An 18735-nucleotide genomic window follows, 5' to 3' on the forward strand; every position below is an offset into this window, starting at 1 on the left:
CATGAATCAAAATTTTTTTGACTTGAAGATGGAGCTCCATTAAACATGTTGGATATCACAGTTCTTACAGTTCATCCTGAAGGGAACTTTAAGTAAGAATCACAGTTTATTTTGATTTGTTGTTGTGCTAACTTCACCATCATTGCAGAGATTTGGGAAAATGCAGAGTTGCACAGAAAAGCTTAACGGGTTAGTTTAGCATCAGCTCCTTGCAGCTTTTCAGAGAAAGCTAATTTTTCTGTGAATGTTTGTTTTTGACTGAACGTAAACACAGAAATTATTTGCATGGAGCGGCCATTTTGCCGAATACAGAACTGAGTGTTCCAGTTGATTTCTAGTTGAATCAAAGCTACAACTGTAATTCAAGGCTCTACAGCTGGGATTATTCTCATCCATTGACATTGAGGTTTGAAGCAAAGCGTGGCATTAACAGTTCCTCCTCTTGGCAGAAAGACGTTTCTTCCTCAGTCGGCAGTCAGTGCAGGAACAACACCAGGTTCACTGTCTTTCAGGACGTCTTTTCTCATCTTCTGTTTGATATAGCTTTTCATCTTTGAAAATACACCCAACCAGATTGCTATTTCAGCGGTCAGGTCACTTCATAAGTTTCCTCAGATGGAGAACTCTTATGCAGTCAGCAGAATGTACATTCCAGGTGGTTCATTTTGAGTCAGACTGAAAAAACATAACCTTTTTTCTTTTCAGAAAACTGTAGCTCTTTATGCAACTCCTTGTTTCCCCAAATCTCTACAATGATGGTGAAGAGTGCACAGTTAGGATGGCCCACAAAGACACTATAACCACAATAATGGGGAATACACCAGGTGAAAAAAGACAGGATTTAATCCTGGTATCAGATTTTAGTGCAACACATCCAATAGTTGTTGAGATATTTCACTCAAAGTTGCAAATATTATTTTTACGATGGTACAAGATTAGAAGTCGGGATGTTGGCAAAGTCTGTCGTGAATGTCAGTGCAAAATCCTTCACCTCCGTCCAGCTGGTAGATGTTGAGTTATTTGAATCTGGATCAAAGAAATGGGACTGATTACTGCTACTAACATGACCACTGTAAGTAAAGAACGCTTCATGTTATGGAAAAACTACAGCAGTATATCATAGCTTTTCTCTCTCCTACAGTACAGTTGTTTTTTAAAAGTATGTGTGTGTTGGTTAGCACAGTACATGCCTAAATTGTGTGTGTGTGTGTGTGTGTGTGTGTGTGTGTGTGTGCGCGGCTGTCATAGCGAGCAGTAGGCTGTCCTCATGCTTACTTTAGCATGGAGGAGCAGGACATGCATGAATGGAGCTGAGAGAGACCAGAGAGAGATTTCACACTGAGACGACCCTCCTCTCTCTCTCTCTGTTTGTGTTTCTGTGTGCAAAAGAGAGTGTGAAAGTATAGTTCAGTGAGAGTACAGTGCTTCACGTCGAACGAGAAAGAAAAGCAAAAGAAAGAAATTTAGCGTGTGCTCTGTGTTCATGCAGGCCTGAAAAGTTTCCATTTTCTGCCGAGCGATGTTTATGTTGATAGAGGGCTTCATGCTGTCACCATTTAATAATTAAAATGTGAAGTGAAGTGAAAGAATAAGCGTGTTGTGGAGATAGACTGCATGCATTCTGATCAGGAGGATGAAAGTGAAGGGAAAAAGGTTTGGAACGATGCTTGGAAATGTCTTCTTGTGGAAATTATGAGCAAGAAGAACTTATCAGTGCCGTTGAAATACTGCATGCACTGAGCACAAGTGAAACAGACCAACTAAAGTAGGAGCAGATTTCTAGATACATACTTGCAGTCAGACACCTATGCAAAACTTTACTTTTCACTTGAAAATAAATTCTCCTTTTATGTGGAGGTCATATATTGGTTCAGCTACAAGACGACATCCTTATCACTGCCAGATGTCTTTCAAGCAAACTACAGAGAGCTTCTGCAGTAGGTGCTTCCTTACTCTGCTTGTATCTGTGCATCAAAAACAAAGCCAACATCCTTCCTGTCGCTGGTGTTTGGAGTCTGTGAAAAACACCCTGTAATGCATACACTGCACCACATTAAAGCTTGTGTCCGGAGTTTGAATCGCAGCGTCTCCCAAAACACTGTTGGTCCCTCCCTTCCTCTGATTTCGCCCCTTTATTTGTGCACGCGCGCAGTACATGAGAGAAGTGCCCGGAGTGCTGCAGCATCTCGCCTGTTTTGCTGTTTTCCCCTCTTCTACATTTAGTACATTTAGTAAATAATAAAGGAATTACGTTAGAATGCTGTATTGAGTCTAACTTGTCCTAATACCAAAATAACATGAATCTGCTAGGACGAACGAGTAAAGTTTCAATATGTGATTACACTCGTGTATCCCTCTCGATGACGTTGTTTATCAAACTTAGTGCATTTACGCGTGTGTATGTGTTACATTGTTTATTTATTTCTATCTAGAGTTCAGAATTGCATGACTCCTCTGACGAAGAGTATGTCCCAGACGCCCCAACATCTTCCTCCAGAGGTCGGGCATCTAAACGAAGCCGTCAGCCGGGCTATGGAGGCCGTGGTCGGGGAGCGATGCGAGCACCCCGAGCCAAAAAACGTCCTGCAGTCTCTTGGCCTGACAAGCCGTGGGATTGGTAACTTTTCTGGAAGTTGCTGATCCCTGATGCTCTCTCCTCCACAAGCAAAACAAATGTGTGCGCGGTTGCGTAGTGCGTAGTTCGCCCACCTCTGCATGGGCTTGCTTGCTGTGCGCGTAACCGTTGATTGACAGCATGACAAAGCTGAAGCTCGAACTTGATTGGTCGGCAGCGACTGGCGCTTTTTGGAATAACATGGGGGTCTATGAGAGGAAGGCGGAGCTCAGGAATAAATTTTCATATCGTGTTATACTAACTTCATATTATAGTATCGAACTAGACTAACACATTTAAGCTTTGTTAAACAATGATACATAAATTGAAAACAAACGGAAACTCCGGACACGAGCTTTAAGACAAAAAGGTTCGTATAATTTTTTTTATTTACCAGATTAGAGAAATTAGAGTAGATCAACAGTTCAGAAATCTGATTGGACTTTCATCCAGGTGTTTGACTCGTATAGTTACCTGCAGAGGAAAGGATCTTTGGCAGATAATTGAAGAAAGTTGTCTTATCCAGGGAGTATGCACTGTGAATGAAGCCAATTTACATCAGATGTTTTCACTACAGCAGCATGTTTTGCATGAGTGTTGCACTTGTCAGCATCTAATCAAGCGATAAATGGAGCCTGGATTGTCACAAAACAACTATAACCCTGCTTTTTTTTTTTTTTTTTGGCAGAAGTCTCTTCAAAAACCCAGAAAGCTTTGTGGAAAATTAAAAATGTTCTTTGCATTTGGTACGTCTTCGTTTCAGTGCCGCTGCATTTCCTTCTACCGTTCAGTCAAAACATCAGCAGTGTGTCAGTGAATTACAGGAAGCAGCGTGATGACTGGAGTGCCTTGGTAGTTTTTTTGTTTTAGAAATCAGACACTAAATGGGGGATTTAGTGCAGCTCAAGAGAAAAAGTAGGACACAGATGTCGACCAAATTAAACATATAAAATACAAATAATTTGTTCAAGTATTTACCACCTTAACAAAACAGAATAAAATGACCCCTTAGGTGGCCAGCAGGCTTCACACATCAGATAGTAGGTAACAGTGATCACTTGTTGGCAGTCAAGACTCATAAATTAATTGTAATAAATACTTGAGTATTTGGAAGGTCCAATTTTGTATCAGTCAGTATTGAGGTAAAACCTACAAAAAGTGAAAAGAACGAGGCAGCTGAAGGATACCAAAAAATTTCCAAGTCAGTGAACACCTTCCTGAGGCGGTCAGAACAATGCATTGATTTTTCTAAAATACACCTGACCGCTATCTGGGGCAAGGCGCTATAAATGAGTAAATACGAGGTAAATTTAATTTTAAACCTATAATTCTTCCATTTTGATTATATATGTTGCTTTTCTGTGTGCAGAACCTGCACTGCATGCCTGTTTCTCCTGGAAGAGCTGTCCCTGTTTGGTTGTTTTTTCTGGGGTCTGGAGTGGGTGTCAAACGCTGTACAGATTGTAAAGCCCCTTGAGGCTTGAGGATGTGGAACTAGTGCGAAGGATGTAGGAGTGCTGTATGGCTGTATGAAAGTCTTCTTTTTATAAAGCGGATTTGTAAAAGAGTGCAGGTACTTCTAGCAGACACTTCTCCCCCTTTTTCCAATTTATTTTATGGCTGTTGCTGAAACTGCAGAGGCCATTAACGCCAGGGGATCTTTGAGGGAGCTCCCAGAGGGAACGCTGCTTCACACAGCTTCTAAATTGTAATTTCTTTCTTTTTCTGTTTTGACAGCAGCACCATCTTATCCTCTGATCTCCCAGGGACCATTTTTCAACATTTCTTCCCTTTTTTCCCCCCCTAATCTGATCTTGTTCTTTTATATGTTCTACAGCTTGGAAAAGGAGGAAAACTAGTCTTAGGGTTTTCAAGGACGCCTGCAGGCTCTGCTTGAATGTGTGGAAACTTTCCCCCTGCAGGTTGTAATCTCAGCACAAAATCCAACTATCAGCAGTGGAAACCTTTTTAAACATGTTTTTGTCAGATCTGTGCTTTTTTTCCCTCTTTTGTCTTTACATTCTGCTGCCTTTCTCTCCAGCTCTGCAGTATTATCCTTCCCTCCAAGCCTCCTTCCCACTCTTGTTTAGAAGGTGCAACAGCACCGGGGGATTCGTCTTTTTGAAGTGTATGATTAATTTTCCCTCTTTCTAGGTGCACTGAACTGCAGCGTGTGAGTCTGTGTGTGTAGCCACTGTCCCATTTCTTACCTGAGCTCATTAGTGCAATGTGAGAAAGTTTTTTGTTTCTCCCTTACTGTCTCTTCCTCCCGCTCTCCACCTTCTCTTCTGTCCTTTCACACTTTCTCTCTCATTGTCGCCTCTCTCCTTCCGCTCCCTCTTTCATCCCATTTTCTTCTTGTCCCCTTCCATCCTCTCCTTCCTCCATCCTTATTTTTTTCCTGTCTTCCTCAAATTCTTCCTCACATACACACTCTTGCTGAAAGCAGATCAGAGAGGCCAATACTAACCACTGTCAGCTTGTCACGGTTGGGTTTGAGCCAGAATATAAATGTAGTGCACTTTCTGCATAACAATAATACAATGTGTGTGTGTGTATGTGCGTGTGTGCTTTCAAGAAAAAAAAAGCCTACCTACAGTACAGACTGTGACTGAAGCGGTATTTTTAAAGACAAAAAAACATTACCTGCAGAATAATGTGCTACAACCCTGTAAACCTGTGCTCACAGGTGTGTGTATAAATTAGATTAGAGTAAAGAAGAACGTATCAGTACTGCCTGAAACAAATACATTAGTTTTCACCTCCAATAGCCAAACAGGGATAATTTTACTGGGCCCTATGAGGTGCGATCAAGAAGTTCAAAGACTGTCCAACCCTGGTGGAGGAATTCCACGTGAAGACAATCCCACTTCTCTCCCGCCTGCTCCCTAAACTGAAACTAAGACTAAAGGATTGCTGTTTTAGCACAGTTTAGAAGATTTACAGATGGTGCTTGATATGTAAACAACACAGACTTCCAGGAAACTTTGCAGGAGTTCTGAGATCGTTTTAAATCAGTATTTATCAGCATTTGACTGTCAAATACCTAACTGCCACTGGATATTAAACCTGAACCAAATCAATCGTTGTAAATGCTTTAGAAAGGTTGGAGAAGGTTTAACCACAGGTTCAATAAATTCCCGACGCTGAAATATTAACCTTGTGTTGTCATGTTGGTGGTGAGAACACAGAGCGGATAATGTGTCCTTTTGAAAGGCAATAAAAGTCAAAATATTGATCTGCATCTAACTGATCAATACAGTTACATGCTGTGTCCTGCCCTGGCACTTTGCTAGGCAGGCAGATAACCATCACCTCAGGAAAAAAAAACACACTGTTGTTCCTTTTGTCGCCTATTTATTTGCTGGATGCATGGCATGGATTTTTGATGAACAAGTGAATGTGGTAAAACTGTAAACAAGAAACAGAATGTTGTGTATAAGCTGATACGTAAAGAATAAATCATAATGCCTCCTGACTACTATACACAACAGAGTACATCTAAAAAAGGCTAACGGGCTAACAGGCTAACGCTAGCGAACGGCTAATTAGCGTCTATGTTAACGTCTCGTAAAATATATTATTTTGGATAACTTACTGGAATGAAACATCTTATACAACTCCTAGCAGTTAGTACTAAGCTTACGCTTGCAAAACATATCATTCCAGTAACTTACAGGCTGTGCCGGCTTAAAACACAGTGTGGCAGGTACAAAAGAAGCTTAGCCGTTGTCTGTTGCCGTTAGAAAGGAAATGGTCAGCAGCATCACTTCCGGTGTCACACCAAAATAAACCGGACAGTGTCAAACCATCACAACACAACAAAAAAAGTCCCTATGAACAAATTTTAACACACAAAAAGAAATATAAGTGGCTCTTATGGAGCCAGAACATGCTGTAGCAACAATTTTATGGACCCCCATAGAGATATTATTTTGAAAGGGATTGTAAGGAAACATATTTGGATGTTTAGACAATTCTTGGGAAAAACATTTTAGCTCATCGTTGGTATTTCATGTAACATCCTTGACACAGTTGGTCTTGTTGGGTTTTGAGTTTCTGCTGAATAAATTACTTGGTAGAAAATGACACTAGATCCATTTTACTACTTTGTGCTTTCAGCATCATGAAGCTTCTCTGTCTGCATGCTGGACTTCAGGGATATTGACCAGCCGCCTGCCTGCCCGTCTGTGACACGAGCAACCCCCGACATGACAGATAAACATGACGGACAGACAGGCGGACTGGCAGACGGAGCGTGGATGACGGAAGAAGTGCTACGAGAGACAGACAGGCGGACAGAGGTTAGCGGCTCTGTTTTAGGTGGCTTAGAGGAGAGATGTGAGCTTTTCACATGAAAACAAACCCGTAGGGATGTGAGGGGAGGGAGATTCTGGAAAACCGATTTCTACAGTTGTAAGAGCATTCTGTGCTGCTCACAGTGGATGTCAGACCAATTTTAACAAAAAATTAAATAACCGGCAACACAAAAATGCATTCAAGTGTGAGCATCATCACTGTATTGAGAGACTTACTGTGTTCTAGGGCTGAAGCAAACCATCAATCAAGACAACTATCGGTAGTTGTGAGGTCTATAAATTGTTAATAAAAGGTGACAAACAGTCCACAAATGTCCTGTTTTGTCCACAACCTCAAGATGTTGAAGTCTGCTGTCCCAGACAAGTAAAGAAACCAGAAAATTATAGCATTTATGATACTGGAATCAGAGAATTTACATTAGAATTGAAATTACAATAGTTAACTGATGAATCAAATTTCAAAATAACTGACAATCATTTTAACAGATCAATTAACACACTAATCGCTGAGGCTCCAATAGTAATACAAGGCTTATTAATAGGCGTTGCTACAGCTCACGTCACCCATGTACTTGTAATATCAGTATTTCAAAGGCTCATTGTGGTTTTGTAATTCTCTGTAATGTAGCAATTTTCCTTAAAAAGTGACTGAACCGACTAATTGATTGTCAAAGTAGCTGGCAATTAATTTAACAGTTCATAACTAATTGTTCAGTCACTGCAGCCACTCTGTATTGAGACTGTTCTAAAATTATGCAGGAGAAAATGTGCTTGGATCAAAGTCAACATGGCCAGCTGGAGCTCAAGTCAAAACTGACACACTACATGTTCCCTTCAGCTAATTTTTTTTTACCCTATTTTGACTAATCTAAACATTTGAACTCAGTTTATATAGAATATTTCCAGACAAATCAAAAGTTTGGCCGTACTCGGGCAAAAGGATAAACGAGATCATTAAATCTCTATTATTCCAGTTAAACTATTTAGTCACGAACTAACATCAAGTTAGGTGGTTGGTTGTTGGTTAGTTAGTTGGTTGATTAGCTGGTCATTTGGTGGTCAATTGGTGATTAGTTGGCTAGTTGGATAGTTGCTGGTTGCTTGGGAGTTGTTTGGTTCTTTGGTTGATTGTTCCTTGGTTGCTTGGTGATTATTTAGTTGTAGTTAGTTGGTTGGTTGATGGTGTTTGGTTGTTAGTTAGTTGCTAGTTTTTTTCATTGCACTTTCATATTTAAATGTTTCCTAAATGCCTCACATGAAGGCTACAGTCGATGTGAACTAGGTGGCTTTGCAGAGAAACCTCTAGTTTCTTTAATTTATTAAGCAGATATTAAACAAAATGTGATTAATCTTTCACTTATTTTTTATGTCAATCTCCCTTTTGATGCACATGTGAACAGTGTTTGCCCGTCTTGCTTCTTTCAACTAAAACAAATCACAAATCAGATCATTCCTGTCTGCTACTGATCTGCATAACATTATACATGCATTTTTTTTTCACCCCAGTAACTGCAACTTGTTTAATCTGACACCACTGAGAGCTCCCTTCACCCACTGTAACTGGTATACAACACTGCTGATCTTAACTAGTACTGGGAAGCGTCCAAAAGTCTCCAGTAATTTCCAAGTTACACTGGCTACCTGCAAAAGTCAGCATTGATTTGAAAAAAAAATCTAATTAATTACCTTGATTCAAATTACATCTAGGACCTTTTAACTCCTTCTGTCTCAGAGTGTCTCTCTGATCGGATTTTTTCAGGGTTTCAGTTGGTAAACACAGCTTTGTCGTTCATGTGGAACAGTTTGCCTATTGAGATCAGACGGGCAACATCTTCAGCGCCTTTTAAATCTTTCCTTAAAACATTATTTAAACGAAAGGCCTCAATGAATGTTTGATAATGCGTCTCTGTGTTATGGTCCCTTTTGTTTCCCTTCTGTTTCCTGCTCTGTGTTCTCTGTTTTGATGCTCTCCAGCTGCTTTTATGATCTTTGGATATTTTCACTCATTTTGTTGTGAGTCTTTTAATTATATCTGTAAGCACTTTGTTACTTTAAGAGAAAATGCTTTATAAATAAAGTTTAGTACATATTATTGTCATCCCACTCAGCTACTGGAGCAACTCAGACAGCTCTGTGACTAAACCTTTCTCTGGTAAGCTGAAATAAGGCGGTGAAATGTCAGAATTAACCAAGCTGAAAGCAAGTGTGGGCCATTTTCTATGATGTAAAAGAAAGAAAAATAAACAAAACTGAAAATCTGGCAGCCAGGACATGTGTAAAACAAAACAAAACAAAAAAAAAAACGGGGGAAAAGAGGTAAAGCAGAATACTATAACTTGTAATATTCAAAAATTGTATAAAAAGATAGAACATATGAAAGGTATAGCAAACATCTGTTTAAAAAAAGATTTAAATACTGTGAAAATACTGTAATTTTGAAAAGATTAAAGTAAAAACTAGCATTTGTAAAAATATAAAGTATTAATACGGAAGTAATTTAGAGATTTGACCTGTTTTTATAAGGTTAATATGTAAATTAATATATTTTTTCTGTGATTTTACTAGTTATCTGTAATTTAACAAAACAGAGGAAATCTATAAAAGAACAATTACAATGTACTAAAGTACTTAATTTCTTAAAACTGTTGACAAATATCTGTAAAATAATTAGTTTTGTTGCTAATTCAAATGCTGCGAATACAAGTCATCTGTAATTTAAGAAAACAGTGAACATCTGTTACTTAAAATAAACTGACCAAAAAAAGTGTTTAACAAAACGGATTTTTTAGCTGTTGTTGTTGTTGCTGCATGAGCTGATTGAATTTAAATGTCAGTATTGCAGTCAGTCATGTTCATGTAATTGTGCAAAGGCCAAATCATGATTAATATTCAATTAACTGTGCAGCTCTGGGCCACTTTTAGTCATTCTTAATGTCACTTTAGCATCACTCTGCATCGTAGAATCAGTTTTTCGTGAAAGGAGAACAAACGCAGACAACTGACGGACGGGATGTCGGACGAGACGACCAAAACAAGATAAGTGAGCGGGAATGACAAGGCAAATGTGAGCCTTGGAGGACACTGCAAATGAGAGGAAGAAGCAGATGGAGGAGAAGAATGATTAAAGAAGAGGATAAAGAGAAGCGGAGAGTGGGGGGGGGGGATAAGAGGGAAAGATGTTGAGGGACACGACAAATCATTACAGCAGACAACCTCATCCTTCACTCTCTGCTGCTCGCTCTCTCCGTCGCACACACACCAGCTATCCTCTCTAATCTCACTCCTGTGGCAGTGTGAATAGATATGGCTGTTTAGTGCCAGCAGCTCAGCTCCTGGTACCTGATGGCAGCAATCTGCTGAGTCAGCAGCTCTGCACTGCATGTGTGTGTGTGTGTGCCGTTGGGAGTGTGTTACTTAGAAACACAGAGGGAGTCGGGAAGAGAGAGTGAAAGTGCTCGTATTCGATTTACTTGAGTGCGTAGATGTGTGTCGCCTTCCTCGGGAATGAAGAGCGCTGCAAATTGAACACTAACTTCACACTCCACGACAGGAGCAGGCTGACAGAAGTTCACCGTCATTACCGCTGCCAGCAAGACATTACTGGCATTACCATGACAACAAGCTTCCACTGCCATCGCCACGGCAGCTGCGGGTCACGACTCTTTAAAGTAAAAGGTTCAGCAACAAAGGCGCATACAGAGCGTTCATTATTTCTAAACTTAAACATCGTCCACATAACAACCATCAGCGGCTATAAAATCACTGAAACTGACACAAATATTAGTGTAATTCAGCTGTGTTGTAATGATCAAGTTCAGAATGCTGTTCGGTCTCGCTTTCTGCCGCTGACATGCAGCACGGTGCGAACGTTTCAGGCGGTTTGGATTCTTCTCCATCACACCGTGCCACCAGGGAGCCGTCTAATCAGCCTTAAATTCATTCTGCAGCACGACAACCCCAAACAAGAACTACCTTCGGCGACGAGAGGAACAGGGACTCGTGCTGCAGACGACGTGGCTCCCCTCAGAGCCCTAATTTCAATTTCACGGAGTCAATCTGAGATTACGTGAAGCGACTGAAGCAAATGAAACGAACCAGAGAACAAGCCACCTGCCAAAAACCTTAAAACATGCTGGTGTTTTATTTATTTATTGCACTTTGTACGAAGCAAACTGATACAGAAAACCTACTGGTGAAAATCTAGCAACTTCTGCACAGTGATGTGTCTTTGCAAGTTAGGGTCCCTTATCTCTTCTATGTAGAACGGTTCAAGTATTGTAATTATATTTTTCCCATTTAAAAGGCTTCTTGTCTCTACTGCCGCTACACTGTGTAATATGGAAGAACTGTTAACTGTTTTGTGCCTAGAAGACCTGACTGTTTGGTTTGAGCCTACTTTTTTTTTTCATAACATGTTTGTACATTAAGGTCAAGAGTTTACCGACATTAATAACTTTTAATTTCTGTATGTTCACCTATCCTCTGATCTGATTTTCTTTTCCCCCAGATGAGGGTAAAAACACATCGATTTTAGAGAATAGCCTCGGGCTGGGTGATATGGCCAAAAAATAAAATCTCGATTTTTTAGTCATCTTGGACGATTACAATTTTAATCGATTTTTGTTGTTTCTTTGCGGTCTGTTTGCTATGGCTAGTGCTAGCCATGCCGCACTCCTGTAGCTGCAGCACTCTTCCCATTTTTTAGGATGCCTCTGTCGGAGGTGCTGAAAGAGGTTAGTTGTGCTGCTACTCTTCGTTTTCACAGTACTTTTGCAAACCTTGCACATGACTGTAGTTTGCTCTGTGTCAGTCTTGTCAAAGCCGAACCACTTCCATATAATCGATGTAACATGAGGCCCTTTTCTTGCGACAAACTCTTCGTCTGCTGTTCTGTCCGCCATGACGAGGGTGTGAGTGTTTTGGGGGAAGATGAGAGGCGGAAGCAAACGCCAGTACACAAGTCGTGAAAGGCAGAAGAATAATCTGTATTTTTATATATTTAAGCTTGCCTCGATTTTATGATTTGGCAAATTTTCAAATCGTCAGGTTTTAAAAAGGCGAATTAATCGAATGAATTCGATTTATCGCCCAGCCCTACAATAGCCTAACATACATTTCTGTATTATTATTTTATCATTATTTATTTCCATAAATGACTGAAAATCGTGTCATCCTCAAGTAAAATATTTCTTCTTATGATCAATCATAAACAAAAGCTTTAGAAATAGTATATATTGAAAATAAGGCTTCACAGTAGAAACTCAATGCCACTGGATTGAATACACCTGTAGTCACGAACAAACCTGTGATCATTAAACAGTCTGGATCCGTGGATTTGTTAAAGATTTCTGTATCATTGCCAGATAGCGGGACAGCGTCACTGCAACCATGACAACAAGTAAACACTACATCAGCTGCCTGCTGACGATCACATGATCCTCTTACAAATTGACGGCTGCACACTTATCGGGACTTATCCATTTGAAATCACACAACGACTGAGTAGCTCCCTGAGTGCTTTTCTCGTTAAAAAACGTGACAAGAAGACCAAGACGTATCCTCCATTTAACCCGGTGTGTCCGCTGAGCCGATATCTGACAAATAATACAGCCGTCTTCATCCTTCCTGCTCTCCATCACGGAGCAGCTACACAAAACACATCGAGGTCAGTCGTCTGTGTGGAGTGGACAGAAAATCTAGCTCCATTTCTGTGGATGGTGTGTGTCACAATATCTGGCTGAACTATTATTCCAGTGTTCTTTGCTGTGCAGGTGTCAAGTGTGGCCTACTGTGCAAAAAAAAAAAAAAAAAGATGACAGGCCATTTCCAAAGCTGTCCACCCACCACACTCAGCCAACAAGGGTTTGGATGTAACCGTTATACACTTGAGCTTTCAAAATTTTTTTTTTTACCTTTTCTTTTTCCTTTTTTTTTCTGTGTGGACAGAGTGTGTGTTGGCGGCCTTGGCTACGGTGGCTGAGTGGGTGAAAGGTAACAGGTTTCTACATCAGTTGGTGTGTTTAGATGAGTGGAATTAAATGGCTGCAGACACGCACTTGTGTTTTTTTTGTTGTGGTTTTTCTTGCCGTCTCTCTCTTACCTCCGGCCATGTCCTCTTCCAGTAGTTGTATCTGCAGGTGGAAAATCTTCTCCTGGAGGTCGCACAGAGTGTGTTTCATTTTCTCCCTCCGCGTCACCATGTAGCACAGGTTACGCACCTGAAGCACAAAACAAAACATGGTGAGTGGAAATAACGAGCCAGAGGTGTGACACGGGCAGCATGTTTCATCTCGGGCTCATCTCATCATGATTTAGTGACGACGGAACAGACACAGACTTTACAACAGCAGCCGTGTGGATACAAAAACAGAGATACGAAGGCATTTTGTCCATTTGTGTCCAACAAATAACACACTCTTTTCAGCCATGACAGTATTTTTGTCATTTTATTTGTCTGAGATGACATGAAGGAAGACGGGCACATTAATCTTCTGTTCAACTAAACTTCTCACGCTCTGACCTGAGACAGACGTGCTGCTGTGATGCTGAGGGGGGTCATACATATGAATCTATATGTAGAGTGATGCTACAGTCCAGTTATGAATTCTCCATCTCCAAATCCAGTGCATCAGTGGTTCTGTTTGTTAGAAATAGTGAAGTGTGAAGCGTGAATTTGCCAGAATCAGCTGGAGATTAGACTCAACTTTCTCGGCGTTTTACAGTACGATGAAATGCAGTCTTTCACATATACCAGCTTGCTAGGAAGCTCGAGCTTCAACTACTGACTTCCTGATTAGTAGCTCAAAGCCCAAAGCCTTAACCGCTGAGCAGTTGATTGATTAGACAAATCTATCATGCAGTTTGCTTTTTAAATTGCTCAATTAATGATTTTGTTTGCTAATTTAATGGTCTGCCTCCTTGAAGGTTTAACTCTGGTAAATAATTAGTCTGTAGACCACAATTCAAAGTGTGCAACAGCTGGCAGTTGGAGTTTTGTGTGTGTGTGAAGCAAGTTAACAGCACATAGCGGCAGCCGCTGTTCAGTGAAGATCAAGTTACTTTCAGTGTAACAGTTATACAAATATCGCGTATTGTGTTTGATGTGTTACCAAAGTAATGGTCCAGACATTAAAGGCTCTTTATCAGCTATGAGTCAGGCTGAGGTAAAGGCAGAGGTCTTTCTGCTGCAGTTAGAAGCAGTAAATATGAAAAGGGAAAACAACAACCTGACAGCAGGGGTGCCAAACATGCGGCCCATGGGCCAAAATGGGCCCTCCAGAGGGTCCAATCCGGCCCGCAGGACGACTTTGTAAAGTGTAAAAATGACAGACATTAACTGTAGATTGTAAATTTGTAAATCTATAAATTTAAAATAATTTCTAGACCATGACAAGTTGTTTTGATCCTAAAGTAAAATACTAGATTGGTCATTGTTTTTTTTGTTGTTTTGGGTCTCATTTTTGTAATATTTTGTTTTGCTTTTGTCGTTTTTTTTTGTCATTTGTCTCATGTTTTGTTGTTTTGTTTCTTGTTTTGTTGTTTTGTGTTCCCTTTTTGTCATTTTGTGTTTTTTGTCTCACTTGTCTATTTCTTTGTCGCTTTGTAACTTTGTTGTCTAATTTCTTGTCTCTTTCTTATTTTGTTTCATGTCGTTTGTCTCATTTTTTGTCATTTTTTGTCTCATTTTTGTAATATTTTGTCTTGCTTTTGTAGCTTTTTTGTCATCTGTCTCACGTTTTTGTTGTTTTGTTTCTTGTTTTTGTCATTTTGTATTCCCTTTTTGTCTCGCTTGTGTTTTTTGTCTCATTTTTGTCATTTTGAGTTTTTTGTCTCACTAGCCTATTTTTTTGTCGCTTTGTAACTTTGTTGTCTAATTTTTGTCTCTTTCTTGTTTTGTTTCATGTCGTTTGTCTCATTTTTTGTGTCTCATTTTTGTAATATTTTGTCTAGTGTTTGCTGTTTTAAAAAGTAAAATGCTGTATCATTCAGTTCCAGATATCTGTGACTAAAAGTTTAGTACCTTTCTTGATACTCTGGGATGTGGAAGTTGTAATGTATAAATGATAAACTGAGGCATAATGTTGTTGGAATTGAACTTATTTTTCTTTAGAAATTTCAGGTTGTTCATGATGTTTTACGAAAAGATAGTTGACTGAATGTGAACATTTTCAGAATGAACTTTTTGGACAAAAACACAGTAAAAATTTGGAGTTGTGGTCATTTTTAGGTTATCATGCTGTGATTTTACTGGTCCGGCCCACTGGAAATGAGATGGGGCTGAATGTTTCCCCTGAACTAAAATGAGTTTGACACCCCTGCCTTACATGCTTATAATACCTTAATAGCAGAGTTGTGTCTCCCACAGTGACAGATAGACTAACTTTGGGTTAACTTGAACCCATCAGTTTTGGATAAATTTGTGCAGAGGTTTTCGTGATACCAAGCATTCATGAACTCACGTTTAATTCCATTCTACATAGGAGATCGAACAACAAACCTTCATCCTGCACATGTTTTGATTCAGACTGAGCACACAGAGGAGGGGCTGTTGTTCACAGACAGGTCCATTGTCAACGTGTTTGTCAGAGAAAAACAAAGAAACTGAAAAATGGGGCACGGCTCTGCAATATAATGAGATTTTTCCCATTTTAAATAGTAAAGAAACAGAAAATCAGTATGTGGCGGCCAATGTTGATGTTGTGGTGGGAGCCAAAAATAAATCAGTGAATGGGAAACACTGATCTGACGCCATCATCAAACAGTCCCAGAAGAAGATATGAACAGTAGGATGATACACGTGACTCTACCTTTATAAATACTTGGTTCAGTCTCTACTTCATCCCATCAGGCTTGAGCACCAGGAGGCTGTTTCTAGCAGACACACAAAACTAGACACACACTGGTGGCAAAAGTGGAACATCTGGCAGCGAAACAGCCTGGCATTTCACCAGAAATGGGTGGACACCAAATTAGGGCTAAGTAAAAGTGGGTACTAGAAATAGGCCTGTCAGGTGGACAAAAACACACCTCCATTTAACGGTATTGGCCCTTGTTTGCCAAGTGTAAATCGTCTATTATTGCGAGGCAAAACAACTTTATAAGGCAATATATGTCAGAGGTATGGCTTTTTCAGCTTGTTGCACTTTTTTCTCTGTGTGCCACTGATCCAAAAATAAAGCAGCTCCAGTAAAATTCCTCATAAATGACTCTGTTTAGGTGAACGAAGGGGAATTTAGTGCCACTAAAAGTATCAGATAACAAGTCACAGCACTGCATCTTTTGGAAAACAGTGCAAATTTCCCAACATCCTAAGGCTAAAAAGAAAGATGTATGTATTATTGGATGTATGCATCCAATAACGAGACAGTAAGAGGTACGAGTCGTGAGGCGACGTCCTGTTTCCTGCCAATAAACTGGATCCCAGACTCTTCTTCCACTCAAGCCCAAACTCCAGCTGAGCCCTCCTGCCCCTGCATTCTGCCAAATTACTATCATATGACTCTGCAAGCAGTATATAACTGCATATGCGTCTGGACGGAGAACATAGAGCTGGAAGATGAATGTGTGAGCGTGCATGTTTATGTCAAGCACATATGGATGTTCAAAGAAAATCTGTGGCTGCAAATGCATGTGTTACTGTTTTATACTGGCAAAGACGGAGGGAGACAGAGGGAGAAGAAAGCAGGAGAAATGGCAGAGAATTAGACTGTAACGGGCAGAGAGACGTACATAAATTGAGAGAGACAGGTGGGAAAAGAGGCAGGCATTGCCGAAGCGTGGGTAAATAACATTCAAAGATAAAGAAGTGCATAAGGAGCTGACGCGCGGTCCCTTTGCTGCTGTAGCGGTTACATGTGAACAAATTGACTTTATCTACAGATAAAATGATTACAGAGCACAGATCCACGTTAGCTCAGAGTGTGGACGGAAAACTTCAGGAACAAAGTGGAAAAAGGGTTAGTGGGAAAGAAAGCCGGGACCAGAGAGACGATCCGAGTGCACTGAAGCGAAAATTTGTCCTGATTCATGCCAGAAAGCAAAGCAGGGAGACATACATCAAGCTATGAAACGAGCGTGCCTTGTTCGCTTTCTGCACGATTCAATAAGGCTGAACTTTGATCTACAGAACGATGATGCTCTCCAATGTGCAGACGGTTTGAGTGAAGGGGGCAGAACAGGAAATATTGTACAGCAGATGAAGAGGTGGGAGTGATTCTGCTCTCAGAAATAGTTCATATAGTGTGTCAACATGGGAGGAGTACCAACTGTGTGTTCTCTATGACTGTTGCAACTCCTGTTTGGTCAATAAACTCTCTGAACTCCAAAAACCAACAGCGGGTTTGAAAATTATACTATGCATCAGTGTCAAAAAATTTCAAAACACAAACAACTGTTGGATTTTTACACTGAAGTACTCGTGTGTGATGCTGTGTTTTATCCCAAAAACACAACATCAAATTGTAATGTTTCATTAAAAATCACCTTTATCCGTCTTATTTTCTTAAACAAGATTCTGTAAAACACTAAAACTCTACACTCCTCACCACAAACATGATGCCATGACTGACTCAGCTGTGACTCACAGACATGTGACTGCAGGGAATGTTTACATAGCACAGGACAGGAGGCAAATATGGAAAAAAATCCAAATATAAGTTGTAAAACATTAACAGCATGCAAAATCACAGTTACCACCCAGTTTTAGTAACACCTGTCAAATGCTGCACGTTGATTTTTTTACACTTTCCCCTGATTTTTTTTCTAATTCATGGCATTATAACTGCAGTACTGCACAAAAAGACATCTTTCAGGTTGCTATGATTGTGTTTCTGTGACTGTATTGCTTTGCTAATATGGCAGTGGCGTAACAGGGGCTACTGTTAAAGTCTAACAACTGGCACTGAACCTTGAACATTAGACTGTGTGGAAATATTACCACACCTGACGATACATCCTAAGATGATCATAAATACTCTATGCAAGTAATGTACAGCACTCAGTAACTCTCAGTGAGTAATCGCACCCCTGAAAGTTGGAGATATACAGTCATGATAACAGGACAGCAAGGCAGGAAGGGAGAGAAACTAATTGGGTCCAAGCCAGACCACTTGAATCCCAAACAAGCCAGAAACTGGATCTCTGCCAACTGTATTTCTCCCTCAACAGGTGAATCAGTAATCATGTGCCTCTAACTGCATCTGAGTGCATCATGTGTGTACGAGGCCGAGGATTTGTCACGGAGCTAATGGGACACGCTGATGTTTGTGTGTGTATTCAGGAATTTAAAAAAGCCAGAGCAAACAATGAGACGTAAAGAAAACAAAACCACATCCTAGACTTGGAACCACCTGTGGTCGTCAGAAAGTGCGAGATAAGGAGGCGGAACGGGAGGAAGAGCTGCGCGAGTTTGCATTTGTGATATGATCGCTGGTTTATTTGTTTACTTCAACAGCGTGGGTGTGTGTAGGTGTGTGTTTGTGCGCGCTGGCAGTCCTGCAGGCCGACTGTTTATCTGTTGGTCTTGATGGATTCGTCAGCCTGGCCTATCTGACCCATTCCATCCCTGTGTTAGAGCGCTGCAGATAAAAATAGCTACTCAACTGGGACACAATGTGCAGAGCCTGGCTTTGATTAGGACACTGTGTGTGTCTGCGTGTGCGTGTGTGTATGTGTGCAGCGTTTTCAAAAACAACTACCTCTGCCTGCAAACACGACAGGGGAGTGGAGAGCAGGATGGGGGGGTAACGAAGGGGAAGAGCGACGAGAGAAGAGAGGAATTCAGAGTAAAATAACAACTCCGTC

The 18735-nt window shown here is 40.5% G+C and overlaps 1 protein-coding gene across 2 annotated transcripts in view; it reads right to left on the reverse strand.

Moving 5' to 3' along the window:
• Window positions 1-18735, reverse strand: part of jade2 (jade family PHD finger 2) — a 248936-nt gene that overhangs the window by 33500 nt on the left and 196701 nt on the right. For both annotated transcript variants that reach the window (XM_051937430.1, XM_051937429.1), the window contains exon 11: window positions 13034-13151. In XM_051937430.1, the coding sequence (XP_051793390.1) occupies window positions 13034-13151 (118 nt within the window). The remainder of the gene's footprint in view (window positions 1-13033; window positions 13152-18735) is intronic.

The sequence above is a fragment of the Acanthochromis polyacanthus genome, chromosome 17, assembly GCF_021347895.1.
Source record: "Acanthochromis polyacanthus isolate Apoly-LR-REF ecotype Palm Island chromosome 17, KAUST_Apoly_ChrSc, whole genome shotgun sequence".
NCBI classification, from domain to species: Eukaryota; Metazoa; Chordata; class Actinopteri; family Pomacentridae; genus Acanthochromis; species Acanthochromis polyacanthus.